Genomic DNA, 21524 nt, shown 5'->3' on the forward strand with positions numbered 1-21524 from the left:
CTACCCAAGCATCCCCCAGTCTGGAATAGCTTTTATCCCTGTAGCACTTGAGGTAGGGAATGAGGAGAGTTTTTAGATTAGGTGGAAGAGACTAGGACGTATTTTCTTCTGAAGATAGCCTGAAGCTTTCTTAAAATATAGGGTTTTTTACACATCAAGAGGGGAAGCCACAGGAGACGAAACAGCCAGATTTTGCAGCTCAGCAGTGCTGTGGCAGGCCGGGAATAGCGGATAGGAGCACAGATAGCAAACAGCAGACCATGACCATCCATCTTTGGGAGCCAGGCACTGCAATTGGTTGCTGTTCAACAGCCTGGGATGGGTTTGGCTCCCCACAACCACAGCTGCTGTGGAGTTGGCTTCACTTTGCTTTGCACTGAAACACTCTGAGCCATGGTGTGTCTGTTGCTAATTAGATTAGGTCTGCAGAGGCTGTGTTGAGCGAGTTCCCATTTTCGCCAAGGATGGGCAGTTTTCAGCGAGTTCAGTGATAGTTTGCACATTGCAGGTAAGTTCCCAGCCTGGCACAGTAATGCAGAGCTTGCACATGTCGGTCTGGGTGGAGGCTGGCTTATGTTCTCCAAACAGAAGCATCAATGGGACCAGAACAACCTCTCTGGGTTGTTGAGCATCAGCAATGATGGATATTCATGTGGTAGATTTACTGGCAGGGTGAAAAGCCTGCAGTGTTTGGACTAGTGCTTGTTAAGGCAGACAGACTCTCAGTATAGTGCTTACCACAGACTTAACATACTTCACCCTGGCTACCCGAAAACAGCTTTTGGATGCATGTCCAGAAATTTGGCAAGAAACCCCTGATTTCCAGACTACAGTTATATATGGCCTGTTTAGCTGTATGCTTTTGTGCTAACTTGGCTCCAAGTTTTATAGAGCATCATCCTCATCCCACTTATCTCTAGCGGAGTTTATAGAAAAGAAGCGTAGTTGTTCTGCCTTTGGCTAGACAAGCCAACCCCTTCTCATCTCAGTAAACTCCTCCTGCTGCTTATCTTAGGAGCTTTTCTCATCACAGCTATTCAAGTTTGGTTTCTTTTTAGCATGGAAAGGCAGACTTGCAGGCACCATTTTAGTTAAGGTCTTGTGGATGGTCGTGCAATGACCTTTCTGAAGTACTCTAACGTTAAATGCAATTTTTTTGGTGTTTATGTTGTGATGGTGGCACACAACCAATCTATGACTAGTTTATGACCCCAGAACTTCCTCTTTTTCCCTTATTAACAGCTGATGAGATAATGAATTTAGCTCTTGACGTGGTATTGGCTGTCTGCTTGATTTCACTCCACTTGTTTCTCAGTCCTTAACCTCTTGTAGGACTTCATCCTCCTTTTCTGGTGACATTTCATAACACCGTGTCATCAGCTTATTTCATTAGTGCTGTCCTATTTGTGTCAGGGTGCTGATGAAAATACTAAAGGAAATCAACCCCAAGGTTAACCTTTGAAAAACTCCCTCCAAAGGAAGATCCTTCCTCAGCCTTAAAAGCAATCCAATACCGAGACCTTGAGATCCTCAAAGTGGCATCTTCAGTGACCTGCGAAAAGTTTACAGGTGAAAAACTCTCTCATGGCATGCTAAGGTGACATTGAGGGGGTTTGGCAAGGTGAAGGCAACAAATAAGCTCTCTTCAGAAATATACCCACATCTTTAGTATAGCATGTAAATATACCCACATCTTTAGTATAGCATGTAAGTTGCTGTTGGTAAAAGTGATCAAGATAATTGTCTCCTGCCGTTCTGGGATATTTTTTTTTTTCCAGTCCTCCTAAAGGCTTGGAAGCTCACAACTTTATGGACTGTATTCTCTTTGGTCAACCCAAGCTCATGGATCTCTTTTCTGGACCACCTGGGAAGCCACTTATCAGTTATGGCTTTGCTGTGTGACTACAAGCCCCAGGCTAGACATGACAAAGCTAATTAAGGTTCCCAGAGGGTCAGAGCTCTGCTGATGCAAATAGAGACTCTGCTGACTTGAAAAGATGAACCAACAGTAATGAATTTCATCTGGATAAAATCTGCATGGACACTACCGCTCTCCTGAGCCCTGTCTTGACACCGTTCAAATGTGGCAGCACCTGAGAGCTTTCCCCAGGAGGTCTGATTTGCTGAAGAGGATCATTTTGGGCTCCTTAGGAGGTCTAATAAAGTACAAGCCCTTTAGTTGCATCAATAGGTTTTTTCCTGCAGAATTTCAGTGCCAACACATACTTGTCTGTGATGTAATTTTTTTCCACTAATAAATCCACAAACCCTGCTGGATAACACTGCTGTTATGTTTGCAAAATACTACAGTGCTAATGGAGCTCTGCTCCTGTCATGTGTCTTGACAATACAAAATATTTGCCTCCTAAGCATAGATTTTCCAAGGTCTTCAAGCATTCCACTCTCCTTGGACTAATGGATATCTTGTTAAAGCTGTCAGGCTTCATTTCTGTTTTGGCAGATGCTGTGACCTTACAGGGGAACATTTTCTTTTAACACCATCAGTTAACAGTTTTAACACCGTCCTTGCCACTGGATTCTCCTATCCCAGGGCTTGCTGCTAATAGAGATGTAATCACGTTTTCCTGCACAGAATATAAAAACATCCATTTTATTATGCAAAAGAGGTCTGTTGAGTACACCACCACCAGTTTTAACAGCTGATTGCTTGTTCTGATTCTCAAGAGTGAGGTTTTACAAGACGGTTCTGTTTAAGAGTGGAAAATTGTATCTTTAGGGTGTGCTCTGCACAAAACAGCCTCCTTGCACACAGGACACTGGAGAATGAGGTACGTACTGTGCACTTGAAATTGAGCCCTTTAAAACTGGCACGGGATACTCAGTGTTGTCTGAGTATCATGAATCACATTCATGACTCTCAGATAAAATGAGCTTTGACTTCATGTTGCTTGTTAAAATAAGAAATGTACATTCAGTATTTCATTTTCACTCGCTGCACTTCATAGTGCAGCCAAAACTAATGTTTTTTTGAATCATTATTTCATATTTATCTGAACAAAGTCTGTATGTATAGTATTTTATAACAATATGGCTTATTTTGTCTATATTAAAAGAAAAAAATTACTGTGTCTATCTGGAATGTGAGGAAAAAAAGGATTTCTTACACTGCAGCACACTTTCAATGTGTGATTTGAAATCTGACTGCAGTCACCTAATAGCTTGTTCTCTTCCAATTCTGCTTTATTCTTTTCATCTTCCCCTCCTTCCCTTCGTCATCTCTTTATTTCTATTTCCCCCTTCCTCCCTTTCCCCTCATTTCCCCTGTTTTTCCTGTATTTCTTTCCCTCTATTTCTTCTTCCCTTTTGCTTTCCTCATTTTCTTTCACCATTTCTTTTCCCCCCTTTATTCCCCTCCCTCTCTTCTCCCCCTTCTTCCCACCCTTTCCCACCTTTCCCCGGATTTCTTTTTCCCTCTGTTTCTTTCTTTCCCCCTCCTTTCTCCCACCCATTTCCTTCCTCCTTCCCCTGTATTTCTCTTCCCCTCTCTCCACCCCTTCCCCCCAAATTTCTCTTTATTTCTTTCTTCCTTTCTTCTCTCTCTCCTCTTTCTTCCCCCCTTTGCCCCCATATTTCTGTTTCCCTCTTTTCCTCTCTCCCCTTCCCTTTGTCCCCTCAATAGTAGGTTTTTGGACAGAAGACTGCCTAGCCCAAGGTTCAGTTGGCCATACAGTCAAGCCTCCGTAGGGCTTTCAGCCAGGCAGGCAAACAGCACTGATGCAAATCTTACTGCACCCCTGAACGGGAAATTCCTTGCATGGATACGGTGATGCAGCTGCACAGGTGGCTGAAATCCCTGGGTAACAGGGACCTAAAAATAAGGCTTTGCCCCGCCTCTCTGGCTAGAATTCCTCAAAGGGCAGGGGCAAATGCAAGGATAAGGGCTCAAGGAAGAAGTTATGCAGAGCCTGAAAGGGTGATAGTGCTAAGCCAGGCCTTGGGGAGGTGAAGAAGGGGAGCCTCAGGGATACTTAGGAAAACCAGACCCAGCCCAGCAAGGCTTTGCCTCCAGGGTGAGAGCTTAGTTTAAGGCCCCAGTGTTGCACTGCAGAGGAGGTCCCTTTTTATCCACTTGTGTGGGGTCAGATTAAACTTGATGCCGAATCTGAGGATGTGATGCACATTTTAATGCCCAAGCAAGGTGAGGGACTCATCCATCCACTTCTGCTGACAAAAAATCATTTATTTCTTGTAAGGTGCAAGGAGCAGCATCGATGCAATACCTCTACCCAGTTAACTTGAGGATGACCCAAATCTCAGGTGTTGTACGTGAATATTGAGAAGGCAGGTGTTGGCTTTTACCTTTATCAAGTTTAAATCAATGGTAAAATTAAGCCATAAAGATTAAATGCAGCTTTCTGGTCAGAAGGGTTTTGTAGCCCTTTTTTCTGTCTGTGTAATAAAGTGAGCTTGAGAGACTTTTAATTCATATTTAGGGAATTATTGTGAAAATTAAGGTGTAAGGGCTGTGACAGGAATTCCAGAAAATACATTTTCCTTGTCAATGTGAATTAATTAAGCATCGATGTACTTGACACTAAAATGAATCATGTCCACTTATACATAATAGGAAAATTCATTGTTGAAGAGATCCCACAGGACTGTGAGGCTGTGTGAGGGTTCAGGGCACGAGGAGACATTTTTCTATCCTGTTTCCCCTGTATTTGTGGCAGAGAAATCCCCCAGCTTTGCTGCTGGTGAGGTTTTGATGCCCGTTTCCACGATTTCTGGTAAATTTACTTTGTCCAGTCTGGGCTCCTCAGTACAGGAGAGACATGGAGCGGATCCAGTGGAGGGCAACGAGGATGACTGGGGGACTGGAGCATCTCTCATATGAAGAAAGGCTGAGGGAGCCGAGCCTGTTCAGCCTCGGGAGGATCCAGGTCTGTCAGTAACTGCAGGGAGGGTGTCCAGGCTCTGCTCGGTGATGCCCAGCAATAGTACAAGAGGCAACAGGCAGGAACTGATGCCCAGGAAGTTCCACCTGAGCACGAGGAAGAACTTCTTTCTTGTACAAGTGACTGCACACTGGAACAGATTGCCCAGAGAGGGTGTGGAGTCTCCCTCACCGGAGATACTCCAGAACCGTCTGGACACGATCCTGTGCCATGTGTTGTGGGTTGACCCTGCTTGAGCAGGGAGGTTGGACCAGATGGGACCTGCTGTGGTCCCTTCCAACCTCGCCCATCCTGTGACTCTGTGATGCTGTGACTTTCCTACAGCTCGGCGGGCAGTCCGGGGACCCCAGGGAGGAGCGGGGCTGTGGGAGCAGGAAGGGGCATGAGGGCAGCGAGCAGGGCCCCCCTGGACTCCGATTTTGGGGAAGGGGGGCGTGAGGGCAGCAGGCAGGGGCTCCCCTGAATCCCTTTTTCAGCGGGACTGTGAAAGCACCGCGCAGGGAGCCGCCGCATCCCGGTTTCGGGGGGCGGAGAGGGGGGGACGAGACGGCCCCGTCCTGCCCCTCAGGGCGGGGGGCGGCGGCGCATGCGCGGGGCGGGGGGCGGTGACGGGCGCGCCGGCGGAGGCGGCGGAGGGAGCGGGAGGGTCGGTCGGGGCTGCCGGGGAGCGGGGCCGGTCCGGCGCCGGTCCCGTCGGGTCCGCCATGGGGACGCAGGGTGCCGGGAGAAAGCGGCTGCCGAACCGGGAGCGCCTGACGGCGGAGGACGATGCGCTCAACCAGATCGCCCGCGAGGTGAGTGAGCGGCGTGAGGCGGCATCCCCCCTTCTCCCTTCTCCATCCTCCTCCCTCCCCTCTCTTTCCCCCCGGACTCCCCCAAGCGCCGCGCAGGCGCCCCTGGCCACAGACACCACGGCAGCTCAAGGGCGAGGTAAAAACCCGCTTTCACCTCCGTCTGTGTGACCGTTGCTGGGCACCGCTCCGGCTCTCGGTGCGGGGAAGGGCGTGCGGTGCCGGAGCCACCCCCGCTCCAGCGCCTCCGGGAGGGGACATCCATCGTCTGCTGCTGAGAACCACTGAGACTGGTGTTAACCACTGAAAATAGGCCGCTCGGGTGTGTTACGGATACTTAAAAATCATGGAGTCGCAGAATGGTTCGGGTTGGAAGGGACCTTAAAGATCATCTAGCTCCAAACCACTGCCGTGGGCAAGGACACCTTCCGCTAGAGCAGGTTGCTGCAAGCCCCATTCAGCCTGGCCTTGAACACTTCCAGAGATGGAAGTGAAAAAATAAAACTGGAATACTGTAGGCTGATGCTGGATGTAGGCATAATTGAACCCTCTAACTTGAAAACTGACGTATATTTATGTTGCTGGCCACTAGACACTGCATTGTGCTCAGTGTGACTTTAACCAGTTAAACCAGCTGATGGGCAGCTGCTTGCTGCCTCCTTGTTCTTCTTGGGTGCAGTTGCATTGGTTCGGTGGTAACCAGAATGATGTGAGTTCGGTTTTTATCTTTACTAAATCTGACACGGGTTGTTCTGTATCCTTTGTCCCACAGTCTTCCAATAGGAGAGATGGGCAACCCCAACCTGAGAGCGGGATAAGCAGCTCTGAGGTTGTTCTCTTGTACAGAATCTACAAGAAAGACGGAGAGAGACTATTTACGAGAGCATGTAGTGACAGGACAAGGGGAAATGTCATCACGCTGACAGAGAGTAAGTTTAGATTGGATATTAGGAAGAAATCCTTGACTGTGAGAGTGGTGAGGCACTGGCATAGGTTGCCAAGAGAAGTTGTGGAAACTCCCACCTGGGAGTGGGTGGCGCTCTGAACAGCCTGGTTTAGTGGAAGGTGTCCCTGCCCGTGGCAGGGGACTGGAACTAGATGAGCTTTAAGGCCCGTTTGAACCCCACCCATTCTGTGATTCACTGTGTCTAAGCTGCTCCAGTGCTGGTTGCTGCTGAAGGTGGCCATTTGCTTCCCCTAGTATGGGTTATGTGAGTCTCCTCGCCTGGCGTTGGTCTCACCCCAAGATGGGTTGTGAGATAAACAGCTCTTCTAGAAGAGATTTAAGTCTCTTGTGGTTTCCTTTCCTGAATCACAGTTGCAGCGGGATAAAGAAGGATGCTAATTTGTAGCTTATTTTTGGTGGCACTGCCTGGTAGGTTGAGTTAGCTGTAGCATCATGCACCATATTGTCAGTAATGCCTTTACTATTCTTGTGTACCATTTTGAAGTGGCTTGTAGCATCACTGGAAAACATGCAGTAGACTGATTTTTGTGTGAGTGATTCGGATAGCGTGTTTCCAGAAGGCAGATTTTTGTGGCAGTTTGATGAGAAGATGAGAAAGTTCCTGGGGATGGAGTTTGAGATAGGAGGACAAGGATATCTCATTGTCTGGACATAAAATAGCAAGAGTGATTGTGCTGTCTGTTAGAGTTTGTGTCATGATAATATCCTAAGAATTGTTTGGGGTGAGAGTTTAAATTCCATAACTGTGTCCTGGCTGTGCTGTCAGGAAAACATTGTAACAGAGGGCCTAGGTTGTCCTTTGTTGCACATTTTTCTCTCGCTTTCTCTTTTCTTTAACTTAGATCTGATTTTCACTGCATTGTGCAGTGGTTTGAGGCTCAAATATTGTGGTGTTTTGTGGTTTTTTTTTTCTTCTCCTGGGGTTTGTTTAAAGGACAACTCCATTTGTTCGAAAAGCCCAACACAAGCATGTCTTTTATCTTTTCCCTTGAGTGCTAAAACTGTGAACTGCCAAGTTCAAGGTTCAGCATTTTCCCATATTATTTTAACTATTTCCATTACTCTGTCTCTGGGTTTTATGCACTTATTATTGTTTTGTTGTTTAACCACCTGTTTTCCACACAGAGGATCCCACAAAGGATTGCTTCTGTATGATCTTAAAATTCTTAAAAAATGTAGATTAAGCCTTTTGTCCCTTCCTAATAGGGATGCTGATAGTCCTTATGTTAAGAAGGGTATAAGGGTTACTGACATTTGGTCTCTTGTAGCCTTCCTCACAGGTGTTCAGACAAAGCTGAGACATAGACATGTTGTGTTTGCACATAGGTTTTCACTCCTCTCTTTCCTTTGGTCTTTGCTGTCCAGAAGACAGAGGTGCTTGCAAGTTATTTGCAGATCCTAGAATCTCATTTTTCCTATGTTAAGATAGGAGCCTAAAAGAGCATCCAAACCAGACTGATCCATGGAGGTGCTTTTACCTTGGGATCCTGCGGAGCGAGCTGAAATACATACATCTTCTCTCCTTTTGGTTTTCCTCCAGAAAGATTGTGCTGCTTTGACACTTTCCAGTTTTATTTTGTGATCGTCAGCGTATCTTGACAAATCCACCATTCTTGCTCTACTGCGTGCTTCTATTAGGAGACGGGACTTGTAAGGACTCTTAAACTCCTGCCATTTGAAGCATGATTTATTTTTTTTAATTTTTAGCCAGCGTGTCTTGCTGTGCATGTGCAGTCTTGCGTAGACGGAGGGAGAGCCTGGTGTGGTGAGGAGGGCAGCCCTCGCCCCGCGGGACGCAGGAGCGGTCGGTCCGGAGGGGAAGTAACTAAGCAAGTGGAAGGAAATTGTAAGAGTGAAGCACATTATAGTGACAAGGGCTTAGTAGCAGTATTAGTTGTGTTAATCAGTAGTAGTAAGTATTAATGTTTGAGACAGTGTCTGAACTGGATGAGCTGCATGTAGTTCATCGCCTCGTCTAGACCTAATTAGAAGGGAGGTAGAAGGCACAGTGCTGTACCGCTAAATCTGGCGGCGGAGTTCCTGGCAGACGTGGTAATTAAGTGGATGGCAAATATGTAAATATAATTAACAGGAGAACACGGTGTGCTGGGTTTCTAACAGCCACAGACAGCTGCCACTCAGGATTTGCTGTACACACACCTGGCTTGTATTGCTGAGCTTGTTTTTTCCCGGGTGTCAGCTCTTGTAGATGGCAGCGAAGCAGATCAATGATCGGCTGCTCCGCTTTCGGACTCGCATTGACGCCAGTAGATTATTCTGTGTTTAGGTCAATGGAAACTTTTGGGCTGTTTTGTTCCTCGGTGAGTGCATGCCAGCAGTGTTTGCAAAATCTAGCAGTTTGATACTCTTCAAGGTCTGTGCCAGCACAGCCAGCGGGAATCGCGTCCGCGTACTGCGCAATCATCTGTCGGGCTGGTGCATGCGTGGTTCGGGAAGGCAGAGTCCTGGGCTGCTGAACCTTACAGGAGCTGGCTTCCCGCTTGGATTACATGGGTTTGATATGATTACTTGAGACACTGTTCCTAGGGGAATATTTTTCTCGCTAACTTCCACTACAGTAATAATTGTTACACGAGCAGAAGGAGTTTTGCAAATCCAACAAGGAACTGCCATCTGTGTCAATGAGGTATTTTTCTCACAGGCAGGGAATATTAGTCACTGGTTTTTGTTTTCTTGAATGAGGAAGAGAAGGTCAATTTCTTGTTTTTATTAGGAAAGTAATTGACACCTTGTTTTGCCACTGTTTTGCAAACAAGTGTGTTATACTGCTCGGAAAAAACAGTCCTGCCCTGTGTCATCCCTGTGCTAGAAATCTTTTTCATCCGTGATTTTACAGTGTAGAACTCTTTAGCTAGTAATTAATTTGAAATTAGTAATTCAAGCAACATAATTCATTTTTATTGTTAAAGAAAGTAGTGTTATGACGGTTGTGTCTTCATTCTTTGTACACTCTTATGTCACTTTCAAGAATTGTCACCTACGTACTTGTACATACCTCAATATTTTTTTTTGATAACTGCAACAATCAGTTTATGGGTCATTAATTTGGTTGTTTCACTGAAGTGTTTAGTTTGGGCATTAGCTTGTATGCCTAGTGATTCAAAAATTAGAATGTTACACTCTTGTGAGGAGCAAAACGCGTTGCTGATTAGAAAAAGCTCAAAATGCAGGTGAAGCCAGCCAACCAGTAAAATAATGATTACAGTAAGAAGGTATTAAGGAACTTCAAAAGCCTAAGTTGGAGTTTTGGGGCTAGTGGAGAGATGCTGTGATCAGGGAATGTGAAATCTTTTTAATTGACGGGATAATTTGGGGGAGAGATCTCTGGTTTATACAGAATTTTGGGTGACTTCCTTATGTAGAGATGGAAACAATTTGATGAAAGTCGAAGCTAAACCAAGCAGAATGGATATTTATATGAGCAAACACAAGCCACTCAAACTTTATTGAACTGTTATGCAAACCAGAGCATTTAAAGCAGCGTGTTCCCTAAGGATATAGGAGATAATGCCCATGTAAGATCTGTGTTCCTCTTTTATAGTGGTGGAACTTTTTCGAACGGTATTTGGCATTACAGATGTGTGAAGGCTTTTGTAAGCCAGATGAATATTCCAAGAGAAGCCCTTAGAAACAGTCTAGCTTATGTAGAGTCAGTACTTATTTTTTTATTGTATTACTTTCTGCCTTTCTGAGGGTTAACATATGATGTGAAGAAGCATGTCTGACTGTAAGTCTCTCTTCTAGAACAGAAAGTTATGAAAGCAAGGGATGCTCTTGGAGGGCTTGACTCAGCCCGGCTGACCTAAATATAGGAAGGAAGGAGGACTTTGTAGGCGATGCTTGCCAGTAGGGCGTGGGGAATTGTTCCAAATTTGAGATGATTTTATGTAGCAAATATGTTCTTCATCAAACACTCCTTTTTTACTAATGTTTTACGTCTGTATATCCAACAAATGGCATTGGCATCACTTACAGTCTTTTCCAAAAGAAATGTGTGAAGGAGCAGCTCTGGATGGTTTGGGAAGCAAGATAAAAATCCTGTTTCCCACTGCACAGTCTGCCCACACTATGCCTATTGCAACTTGAAATAATTAGTCGCCTGCCTTTGTGTCCGTGCCTGGCCCGAGTCCTCTTCAGCTGTTCTCTTGCTGTCCGAGGAAACAGCTGTTTAGGAACTGTGATTCCTGTTTCAGTCAAGCAGGAGACTACTGGTAGGATTAACAACATGGGAAGCCCAGCCTCTTTCTTTGCAAACCCAGATGCTGAGCTTGGCTGCAGGATGTAATACTAATCATTACCTCATCTAGAAGGATGTTTTTCCAGACCTGTTGCTGAATGAAGTTGGAGCTCAGATGTACTTGCAAGGTTTTCAACACCGTTCAGATTTTTTTTTTTTTATCCTTTGGTTGCAAGGAGCATAATCCACAGAATATTTGGGGCTTGTGAAGCAAGGTATTTGTCCCTCCCGTCAAGTCAGCAGGTTGCCAAGGCAGTGAATCTGTCTAGCTAGACAGAAGCACTCGTAGGCAATCCTTAAAATAGCAGCTCTGAAATATCAGCTGTTGTCTCGCTTGTGTTGAAATAGTTTTTGGGGAGAAGCTGCCCATTGGAATGGGGGGGGGGGGATGGGGCAAGAGAGCTGCAGCAAGCCAAATTTTCCTTCAGAGAAGTTGTAAGGTGGCTTGGAGAGTTTATTTTAAATGCCAGAGATGCTTCTGAGAAGGGAAGGTGCATGGTCATTTCAATACCAGAAGCAGAGAAAGCTCCACAATGTCTCGTGCTCTTGCCCATCCCTCTGAATCCACCGGAGATGCAGCTGGTCTTGCACGTAATAGAAGAATAGCTGATTTTTGGGCTTCATCACGTGGGAAAGATGAAGGAAGTGCTTAAGGGCTTCTTGTGGGAGGACATCTGTAGCCATCTACTCCCAAGACACTCTCCTTTCACCTTATTTAAGTTATGGAACAAGAAATAGGCTGTAGAACTTTCCCAGCTAATGCTGGAAAAATAGCTGGTATGTGCATTGAAATTAGAACATTGTATTAGGCAAAAATACATTTAAAATGCATCCATATGGGCAGGCTTGGTGTAGAGTCTTGCAGTTGGTGTTGGCTGATTCCTAGTGAACATGTCTTTCATACCATGGGTAGCTGGGATGAGCTGTGGTACAGATCACTGCAGCTCAAGGTACTGTGATCCCTAGATTCCAGCCTAGCATCTTTGTCCCTAATTTTGCTTTAAACTCTTAAGAGTAAGATGCTGTAAGGTAAATTCCTGCTGGTGAAGAGCTGCTGTGTGCCACTTCATCCTGTGAGTAGCATAACCTCTTACAGTAGAGTGAGACTAGTGACAGTATCCCCTTAAACAGAGTAGTCCAATGTGCTGGAGCTCAGGTATTTTGAGGGTGGAGAACCACCAGTGTTGCTGGTAGGTTGCAAGAAATGTAAGGCAGCTCTCAGAGGCCTGGTTGTAGAAGATTTAACTGTTGAAATTAAAGCTTGATGTGGCATAATAAATACTAAATAAAACAATGCTTCACTGGTAGGCACGTGGTGGTTTTAATTATGCAGGAAGAGCTACGCAGTGCTTGCAGTGTAAATGAATTCAAGTAGCTGAATGACCATGTGACATAATTTTCTTGTATGAAAATGTGTAAGTTCTATTCAGGCTGTTAAAAACTAATGATTTTTGGAGGCTACAGAGAGGGTACAGAGGCTGGGAAAAAACACAGAAGTACCACTTTCCTGTTGGCAGGAATTTGCCATAACTCTGCCCACTGTGCAAGTTTGACAGCTGTCCTTACCCAGAGTACTCACTGGTTAGACCACAGCACCAAAGAAATTTCCTATTAATATTTGGATGGTTTCTGAATCTGCCTTTAAACAAACTTAACTAAGTGGCATGAATCCTTGCTTGAGGGGCAAGGAGTGGGAAATATTTCCCGGTGAGCAGAGCTAGGAGCACTTTTATGGCCTAACCAGTAGAGACTTTTGAGTGTTGGGAGGGGTGAAGACACAAGCTAACTCTGACTAATGCTGTTTCCAAAATGGAGAGTTGCTTGTTTTGGCTTGTGGATGCGTGCCTAAACCAAAAACTGGGCAGAAGAGGGTGTACCCCTGGCTCGATGAAGCAGCGACTAGTGTCTTCCCAAGATGACTTTGACTTGCACTGCAGCATCTAGCCTGAAATCCTGTGCTCTTTTCCTTCATCCCCTCAATGTTTCATGTTTTCCTGTGTGAAGTGTGTGCTGCTTCAGGGTGTGGCATTGTGAAAGGGGGGATGTTTGTCTTCAAATCCCGTGAAAACAATGTTGGGTTTATTCTCAGACGTAAAAATTTGAAAGTTTTAACACAACTAGCTGTTTCTCGGTTAAGGAAGGATGGATGTTTTGGGTTTTGAGCATACTTGTACTTAAAGGGCACAGGTCTGGTCTAAAACTTTGAGTGACTAGTTCTGTCTTGAAAGTTTAACTGAATACACTGAAATAACTTTTGTTAATTTAGCAACTTAAGATACTGTTTGGTGCCAACAAAAATGAGTGTCTGAGCTAATTGCTCATGAAAAATTTCTGACCTAGAACTGGGAAGTTGATTCCTTTGAGATGCACTTCCAGTATGAAGTAGCCTGGGTGTGATCTGAAGAGAGGTGAATTTGTTCAGTCACATCTGCTTTGCCCTTCTGTGAGCCAACAGCTTGGCGTGGACCGGATCCACCTAAATAATACTGCAGCATTTAAGAGCTGAGCTGGAGACAAGGAAAGTGATCTGATAGTGCCAAATCTGAGCTGTGTTCCAGTCTTGGATGTGGTGAGGAAGCCTCTTTGTTTCCTGTTGCTTCTAGCTCCTTGCTGGGTTCGTCACCACTCTTTCCTCCTTCCTGCATGCTGGTTTCTCTGCAAGATGAGAGCTTCTTTTGTCACACAGCTTAATCCTGACATTATGCTTGCAAAAACACTGGATGCCTTCTAGTTCTCCAATGCTTCGTGAGCTCCTGTGCTCTGGGACGGAATACTTAGATTTTATTTTTGTATTATATGCTGCTGTACAAGAAATCAGAGTCTTTGGTAAACCAAAATTACCAGGTGTATCACCATAACTGTGTTCCTATTTTTAATACCTGGTAATTAGGTAGGGCAGTGCTTGTTATCATTGGTGTGTGAAGAATGGCACAAATGATACTTAGGTTTCAGAGCAACAGTTTTCTTTCCTCTTAGCTGTCGGAAGGTTTATGTGAATGAGAGTGGATTATTCAATCTGTATTCAAACTTCTATCAAAGAAAGAAGCAAGATGGTGTCTCCAACTGAATTCCTCAAAAATTGATCCCTCAGAGTTGGGCTTTTCCTACCATAATGTCATTACTTGCAGTTTTTGGATGTAATTAGTGTCAGATTGATTTATCTCTCCCAGATTGGAAACGCTTACTGGAAGAGAGTTCCACAAATACAGTTTATTTGTATGTTTACTGGTTTAGGTGTTTGGGCAGTGGCTTGTGTTAATATTGCCTGCAGTGAAGTGATGATGCCTCTGTCACACTGGTGACTCTTTGCAAACCATTCCTGCAGTCCAACAGATGCCTTGAGTGCAGAGCTCTGCACAGGCAGGGAATGTAAAGAAGTAATATTTCTTCCCTCTTGGTTTCTACTTTTGCGTATCTTGTGACCTTTCCCTTTGCCAGTATCTGGTTTAAATTTAATATTCTTTTTTTTTTTCTTTGCCTTCCTCTTCTGAGTGCTTCCTACGTCCCAAAATAACCTTTCCCTAATCCCACGTTTGAATACCATGTTTAGTTGAGTCTGTCTCTTTTGTCTGCCTTTGCCAGCCCCTTCCAGTAGACAGAAACGTAATACACGGGTATCTGGCACTCTAAAAGCTGGGTCAGGTTTTTAAACTTGTTCCCTCAGGTCAGATGGATTTCAGGCATCCCCACTTGGGTCTTCTAATTATGGAGCATTTATCAGCTAACATACTAGGATGACAGGAGAGCAAGGAAAGGCTCTTGGTGTGCTTTACATGCAGAAAAATCCCTGGGCTCTGGTCTCCTGTCGGACCCTTGTGGCTTCACATTTTTTCCCTTTTAAAACACATGTTGCTTCAGAGTCAGATGGTTCAGATAGGGCTGTTTTTATCAGTGCTGGTGTGCTGCAGTCTTCACACAAACCCATGAAATCATATTTGCTTCTGCTGACTATGAACACTAAAAGAAAACAGCCTACTGGTTTGGTTGTTTTCTTTTTTTTAATCTGTATTTGCTTCTTGTTTCTCTCTGATTGTAAACTTCAAGTCCTTTCAGTGGTCTTGCTAGGAAAATAGTAGATTTAACATTATGTGTTTTTAGGAAATAAGTCAGTTAAAATTTTGATGGTCTACAACCCTGTTGCTTTGCTGTGCAACTGTGTATTTCCCATAAACTGTTTTCCTTAAATTGTCCGTTCTCCCATACGAAATGTGTGTGTGCTGGTCTTGGTTTTCTTCCTTTGCTGAATGTACTGCTGGGCTCTAAGAGGATTTACATTGACAAATATGTTGATTCAACATCTGTTGAAAATGAAAGTGGGCTTCTGGGACATGTTGTGGGATACCCAAAGGTCATGCTATTCCATTGTTTCTTAAATATGAAATTTAAATCTGCCCCAATGTGAAATGAGTACATTGAAACAGTGATGTGACCTAACCTTTAAATGAACTGTGGAGGAATCCAGGGGCTCTGGGAAATAGTGTGTGCTTGTGTGTGGATACAAGGGATAATGTCAGTGTTTTATTTATAGAGGGTTATACAGTGGGTTTAGTAATATTTGTCCATTCTTGTTTAATTACCCTGGGAAAAAAAAATCATTATTTGTTGAACTAGAGCAAGCAAAGAAAGGTTCTCTGTGTGTGCTGATGAAATGCTTTTGTATCACTGATGGAATAAGTGTAACCTGTCAGGCTTAACAACAGTTTTCAGGTGAGAGGTAACTTGCTGTCTAACCAAGCAATATACAAATTTAGCAGTAGAAAATAAAGAATGGTGGTTTTGTAGTGGGCTATAATCTTTACAAAAATGTAGCCTCATTTTTTGGGGAGGCTCAACCTGTTAATACAGAAACAAGCTTCTTAGATATGCACTACCTAGAGATGTTTCTCTGGGGTCTGTTACCTGTGCTTCTGGCTTAGCAAGTCTCCTCTTTCAGTCTTCCCGCTATAAAGTCACCACAGTGTGCCAAAAAAATAGTCTTGGATGAGAGCTCTGTGAATACAGCCATCAGGTGTAAACCCCTTGTGTGTGACATTTCTAAGATTGTTGGGTGCACCTCGGGAGCTGGTGGGAAACCTTAAGGGAATTGAGTGTTCACTGTAATTTCCTCTAATCGAATGTGATTCTCCAAGGGCTGAGCTGCTGCTGGCTTATCCCATTCTCTCACTACTTCTTGTTACTTTGCCATTTTTCAAACACAGCTGTTCCTGACATTGAACTTACCAATCAACACAATTTGAGTGTTAAATAGACTGTGAGACTGAGGATAAAAGTTATAATTGTATCTGCTGGGTGGTAATTGCTGTTAGGGAAAAATGGAGCAAGCAAAGAGAGGACCTGAGCAGGGGAGAGCTGTCTCTGTCTTCTGCTGCTGATGTATTCCAGGTGGCATTCTTTGATTTCCAGAACTCCAGTAAGTAGCCATGAAGGTAATTTTTCTGTTATACCACTAGACAAGGTGTGTGTGGCCTGGTAGTGTATTTCAAACTAAACTAATTTGTTAATGAGGGTTAGGACACAGATTCTCCAGGTAATCTGTTGTGGCTCAGACCCAGTTTGGATGCACTAATCCTGTCCCACCCCCACGCAAAAGCTGTCCAATGGTTTCTTAAACAATGCTGTTTTTTTAGCTTTAATCCGAGCTGGTGGGTTGTTCAGCGCCATCGCACCCTGGGCAAGTTGTCTTGGCATGTCCTGACTCTCTCAGGGAATTCCTCTTCCCATGAGGGAGTGGGTTGTGGAATGATGGCAGCATGAGAGGGTGACTCCTGTCCGCTGGCCAGGTAAGTGTGTCTTGTAGATACAAATTTTTGAACTGGTTGAGATATAGGGCACAGTGTGATTTTCTTAGATTTTTTTTTTTTTTTTAATTTATTTTTTGACGGGTCTCTTGAAATTACTTGAAGTGAATTTTTAAAACGTTTTCTTTGTGAAATTTCCTATGTGCTTTTTCTGCAAACTGAAATGTAGAACTTGGCTCCTCTCCTGAAGGGACGTGCTTAGAGCGCCGCTGCTAAATGTTTGAAGTTTGATTTTTTTTTTGTTAACGAAGGACAGAAAATCCAGTAAAGCACGATGTAGTAGGAGCTGTTATCCATACTCTGCAGTGTACAGCTGTACTAACAAGAAAAGGCAACTTCACCAGGCTTTTTTTAAGGTGGTGTCTCTGGATATAGACACTTTTCCTTAAATCAGATTCGCTCAAGCTGGTTTTGGCGTTTCCTTGGCGGATGTAACAAATGGAGAGTTGCAGCTTGTATTTGAAGTGTCCTGGCTTTTCCATGAGGATATGAGTAGCCTGAGGGAGAGCTGCAGGCTATTTGTTGTAGCAGAATATCTAAGTTATTCAGAAGCACAGTCTCTCTGCAGGCAGGTAATATGATTTGAAGAATTCCATGCAACTCTTTCCCACCTGGCTCTCCCCAAACGCTTTTTAAACAGATGACAGAGGAGTCATCCACTGCTTAACAGAAGTATTTAGCAGTGAGGGGCATGGAAAATCACAGTTTTTACAATAGTTCTCTTGCATATGCTGAATTTTTATTTTTACAATAGTTCTCTTGTATGTAGTGAGTTTGGTGTGTTTTACATATAAAATCAAAATAATCCTCTCTGGTGACATCTCTTGTAGGGTCCTTCATGCAATTTAATTTATGTACTAGACTTCTGATCTTCTCCAGCGCTTATGATGACTCTGGGTCCTTCTTTTAAATTTCATATAAAATCAGTGCAGTTGAAGAGAGTGAAAAACCAGTGCCTGGCAGCTTTAACTTACACAGTGTCCAACAAAACATCGTGTTGTAAACATAATAAAACGGTCTATTAACAAATTGCTTTATTAACTCTAATCAGTCTAAAGAGCTAAATTTAATTAAATCTGCTTGTGGATGAGAACATTCCACTCAGAGAAGTGCACTAAAGGTCATCTCCTGTTTTGAATTTTAATGTTGCATGTAAAAATTTGTTTTGTCTTTCATTTGCTTGAAGTCAGGTAGGAATGTACCTTTAGGAATTTATTATTATTACTAATTGTTTGAAGAGGTCAGATATCCCTGACTTTTGTACAGAAATTAGAGGTATACCTATGAGGCGTGAGGAGATAATTTGTCTATTAGATGTGTGTAGTTGTAGATATTTATACTTACTGAAATGGAAGTTCCATGTAAACAAAGATTGAACCCTTTGTTCTGGCTTGATACTTGAGTGTTTCTGTTTTGAACTCCCATTTATGAAAGTACTTAACTCTAAACAGTAATTTGCTTTTTAAATACCTTGGTTTGTAGGTCAGCCCTTCCCAGGGAAAAAGGTACTTCAATGAGGAAGGAGGAGAATATCTGCTTTCAAATACATGGCTAGGAAAGAAAAGTGCCACTGAGGGCACCTTTTTCACTGCTAGAAAGTTGTCTTAGACTTACGTTTTTTAAAGGGTACTCAAACTATATTGAGTGTCCACATTTTTGAGTGGCTTCTACGGCATTATCCCTCGTTTTAACATTTTTAAATTAATTAATTAAATTTTGGAAGTAGGCTCTGGACATCAGTCTTACCCTGACAACTTAGGTCAAGTGTCACAACACACTGATTTTCCTCCTGCTGTCAACAATCTGTGGGATTGAGGATCAAAACTGTTGCAATGAGTTCTTATTATAGATAAAATAATAATTATTTTGACTCCCTAACAGTTTAAATAGTACTGATATCAACTGTTAGTGTCGGGTCCCTGTAACCTAGTTTGGTTATGCAATCTGGTGAAGTCAGGCTGACACGAACATGGTCAAGTGTTCCCTTTGAAAGAATGTGCTGTGTAGCACCTGAGATGAGGAGTAACACCGTGCTGAACAGTCAGTGCTTCCCAAATGCTGGGGAGACACGTGCTAAAGCAGAGAACAGGCGTTCTGGAAAATAGACGTGTTAAAAATCCGTCAGTAGGCATTGCAAAAATTCGCTGCACTTGAGTTTTTTGACATTAAACTTCAGAAAGTTCCAAGAACTTACACCGTGGGCATTGCAGGAAATCCTGCCTAGCAGCCAAAAATCCAGGTGTCACCTTGGGAAGGCCTGTGGAGTTTTATAAACTTTGTCGTGCATAACTGTGTTATGCTGATGTTATAACTGTGTTATGTTACAGCTGGAAACCTTCAGTGTATTTATTTCCGTGTGGGATAAAACCCACACTCTTCTATAAGTAAATGTGTGATGGTTTCTTGGGTGTATTTTTAATGTGCTGTTATGAAGGAAACAAAGGCCACCCAGGGGAAAGGTGTGGTGCTGGTACAGAGCAAAGGGGAGAGGAGGCAGGTAACCCTCTCTACAACTTTGTAACTCCTGAAGTATTTTGTCTGCTTCTGCACTCAAGTCTTTGTTTCTATTGCTTTGCATGACATGCTTTATGAAAGGCTTTTGAGTATCTCAAGGAAATTCAGTAATGAAGTGTAATTGGTAGGTGTGATGGGTTTTTCCAAAGACAATGTGAACTCTTGTTCCTCGAGAACATTATGAGGTGCTTCGGTTGTTTGAACATAACTCCAAAGAGGGATTTCTTTTTTCCTTATCCAGGAGAACTTGCATCCAGCGTCAGGCAGGCCATATTATTCAGACGTACTGAACACCAGACAGCCAGTTTATATATAGAAGCAACACACTTCTAGTACTCTCTTTAATGTGCTAAGCTTGACAGAATTCCATCTGAGATGCAATAAGTGATTACCCTGGCTGGATTTGCTAGTTGGTGAAGACTGAGGAAAAGAGGGAAAGTGTGGTATGGCAAATAAGGAAAATACAGATAATTAACATCATGTGTTGAATTGTTTCCTTCAAAACTTTATACATGCTTTGAAAATGACTAATAAAGTAGTTGTGTGATTTAGTGGTTTGTTTATTGCCACACTATCTTCAGCTTCCTTTTGTTTCAGTTCTACAACAGGAATGTGGGTGGGCTGGGTGCAGTGAGATGTACTATTCATCCCAATACTGCCAAACCAGGACAATTGTATAAATGGATTTAATTTCCAATTCTGTAGCACTGCACTGGGTTCATTGTGAAGTGTGACCTGATTGTACAGGGAACACCTTGGGAAATACAGAAATGAGATTTGTTTTGTATAACATAGTGGGTGTTGTTGATAATCTTCTGTGCTCTTAGTTATTAATTTGAAATAGCTTTTCTTGCACAATAGTTTTTAAACCACTTCTATTTTTATAGTGCAGGAAAATAACTTAGGCAGGGTGGGAGTCGGCAATAAATACTTTTATTCCCTGAAGTAATGGCTCTTGGCCAACTTCTACACTCTTACTCATCAGCTGCTGGTCTTAATTCTGCTGAATTCAGACTTTTTTTTATCTCCAAGAAGCACAAATAATTATTGATGCATGATTCTTACTCCTGAGTTTTCTTTCATTAGTGAGATGCTGCAATTCCTTGGTTCTTGAAGGCAGTTCATTCAGGAGCTTGGCTGTGCCGCTCCCGTGTGTGACACACGCAACTCAATCAATAGAGATGTTGGCTTCTAAGTGTCCTTGTTTCTTTCCCAAGTTTTATGAGAGATGGAAACCCTTGAAAGATTGTATGGCTGGCAACACTCAGCACAACACAGGTTTTTTTGCATAAGAAATAAATGAAATCAAACTTTCAGGATAAAGGTCTCTCTTTAATAAAAGATCTCCAGACCGAGGGCGGAGTCTGAGAACAGCAGTGAATTGTTACTGTGTTGGTTTATCTCCTCATCCTGTTTGGTTGCTTGTGCTGTGAGATTATGCTACATAAAAATATAATCCCAAAACAGAAAACCCCACACAGTTAAAGCTTCCTAGAAGTTGGTCAGTCAGTGCTTATTTTAGAAATGGGCTAATTCAGGGGCATGAGAGAAGATCATGGTAATGCCACCGAATGCTTCAGTAGTCAGATGTCAAAGTGCTTTGTGTTTGTTTTGCTTGAATGCAATTTAATGTTGCTGCTTTTAGAAAATAATCAATGTTCTGTGCCACTGCTTTCTCATTTTCATGCATCCTATGCTGGCATCAACTCTCTTCATTGTGGAATATGCTAAGCTCATGAAATCCAGAAAGTTTAGTCTTCTTTTTGGTTACGCTGAAGCGAAGTGCAGAAAACAAGAGAAAACAATTTCATTTTGTTGTTTGGTGGCTTTTTCTGCCATCTCATTGTTGGAAATTCCAGGGGAAAGGGTTATGGCTGGAATGAAATGGGGAGTGAACTTCCTTCGCTTGGACATTGACTCAAACCAAGAGTGATCCTGGCAAAGAACCATGGGAAAATCCATGCTGCTGTGGCAGTCAAATGCTACACTGCATTGAGGAGGGAAAATGAATTCATCATGGAAAAAAGGGAGGATAAAAAGGAGAGAGAAGTGTCTTATACGTTAAATATCTTTGACAGGAAAGTGTTGGTGTTGATTTTTAACAGCTCCTTGGAAGTTGTGCTGTTGTTATGGGAGGGGGCATGATACTGTGCAAGTGTCCAGGTAAAACAGGGGCCCTTTGGTGAGAGATGGGGGAGAAAACACTGCTTAAGTCTTGCCTGACTTGCACAGGCATCAGAACAGAACCCAGTTATAGTGCGTCTTTGTCCCCCTTTTCTT

The 21524-nt window shown here is 43.3% G+C and overlaps 1 protein-coding gene across 1 annotated transcript in view; it reads left to right on the plus strand.

Moving 5' to 3' along the window:
- Positions 1 to 5584: 5584 nt before the first annotated feature.
- The window catches only part of LOC113996446 (leucine-rich repeat flightless-interacting protein 2-like), a gene marked incomplete at its 3' end in the record, with an annotated part of 78554 nt that continues 62614 nt past the window's right edge, over positions 5585 to 21524 (plus strand). The window contains exon 1 of the mRNA XM_039378847.1: positions 5585 to 5710. Within this exon, the coding sequence (XP_039234781.1) occupies positions 5621 to 5710 (90 nt within the window). The remainder of the gene's footprint in view (positions 5711 to 21524) is intronic.

The sequence above is a fragment of the Pipra filicauda genome, unplaced genomic scaffold (genome assembly GCF_003945595.2).
Source record: "Pipra filicauda isolate LSUMZ 115617 unplaced genomic scaffold, ASM394559v2 scaffold149_size4050908_pilon, whole genome shotgun sequence".
NCBI lineage: Eukaryota > Metazoa > Chordata > Aves > Passeriformes > Pipridae > Pipra > Pipra filicauda.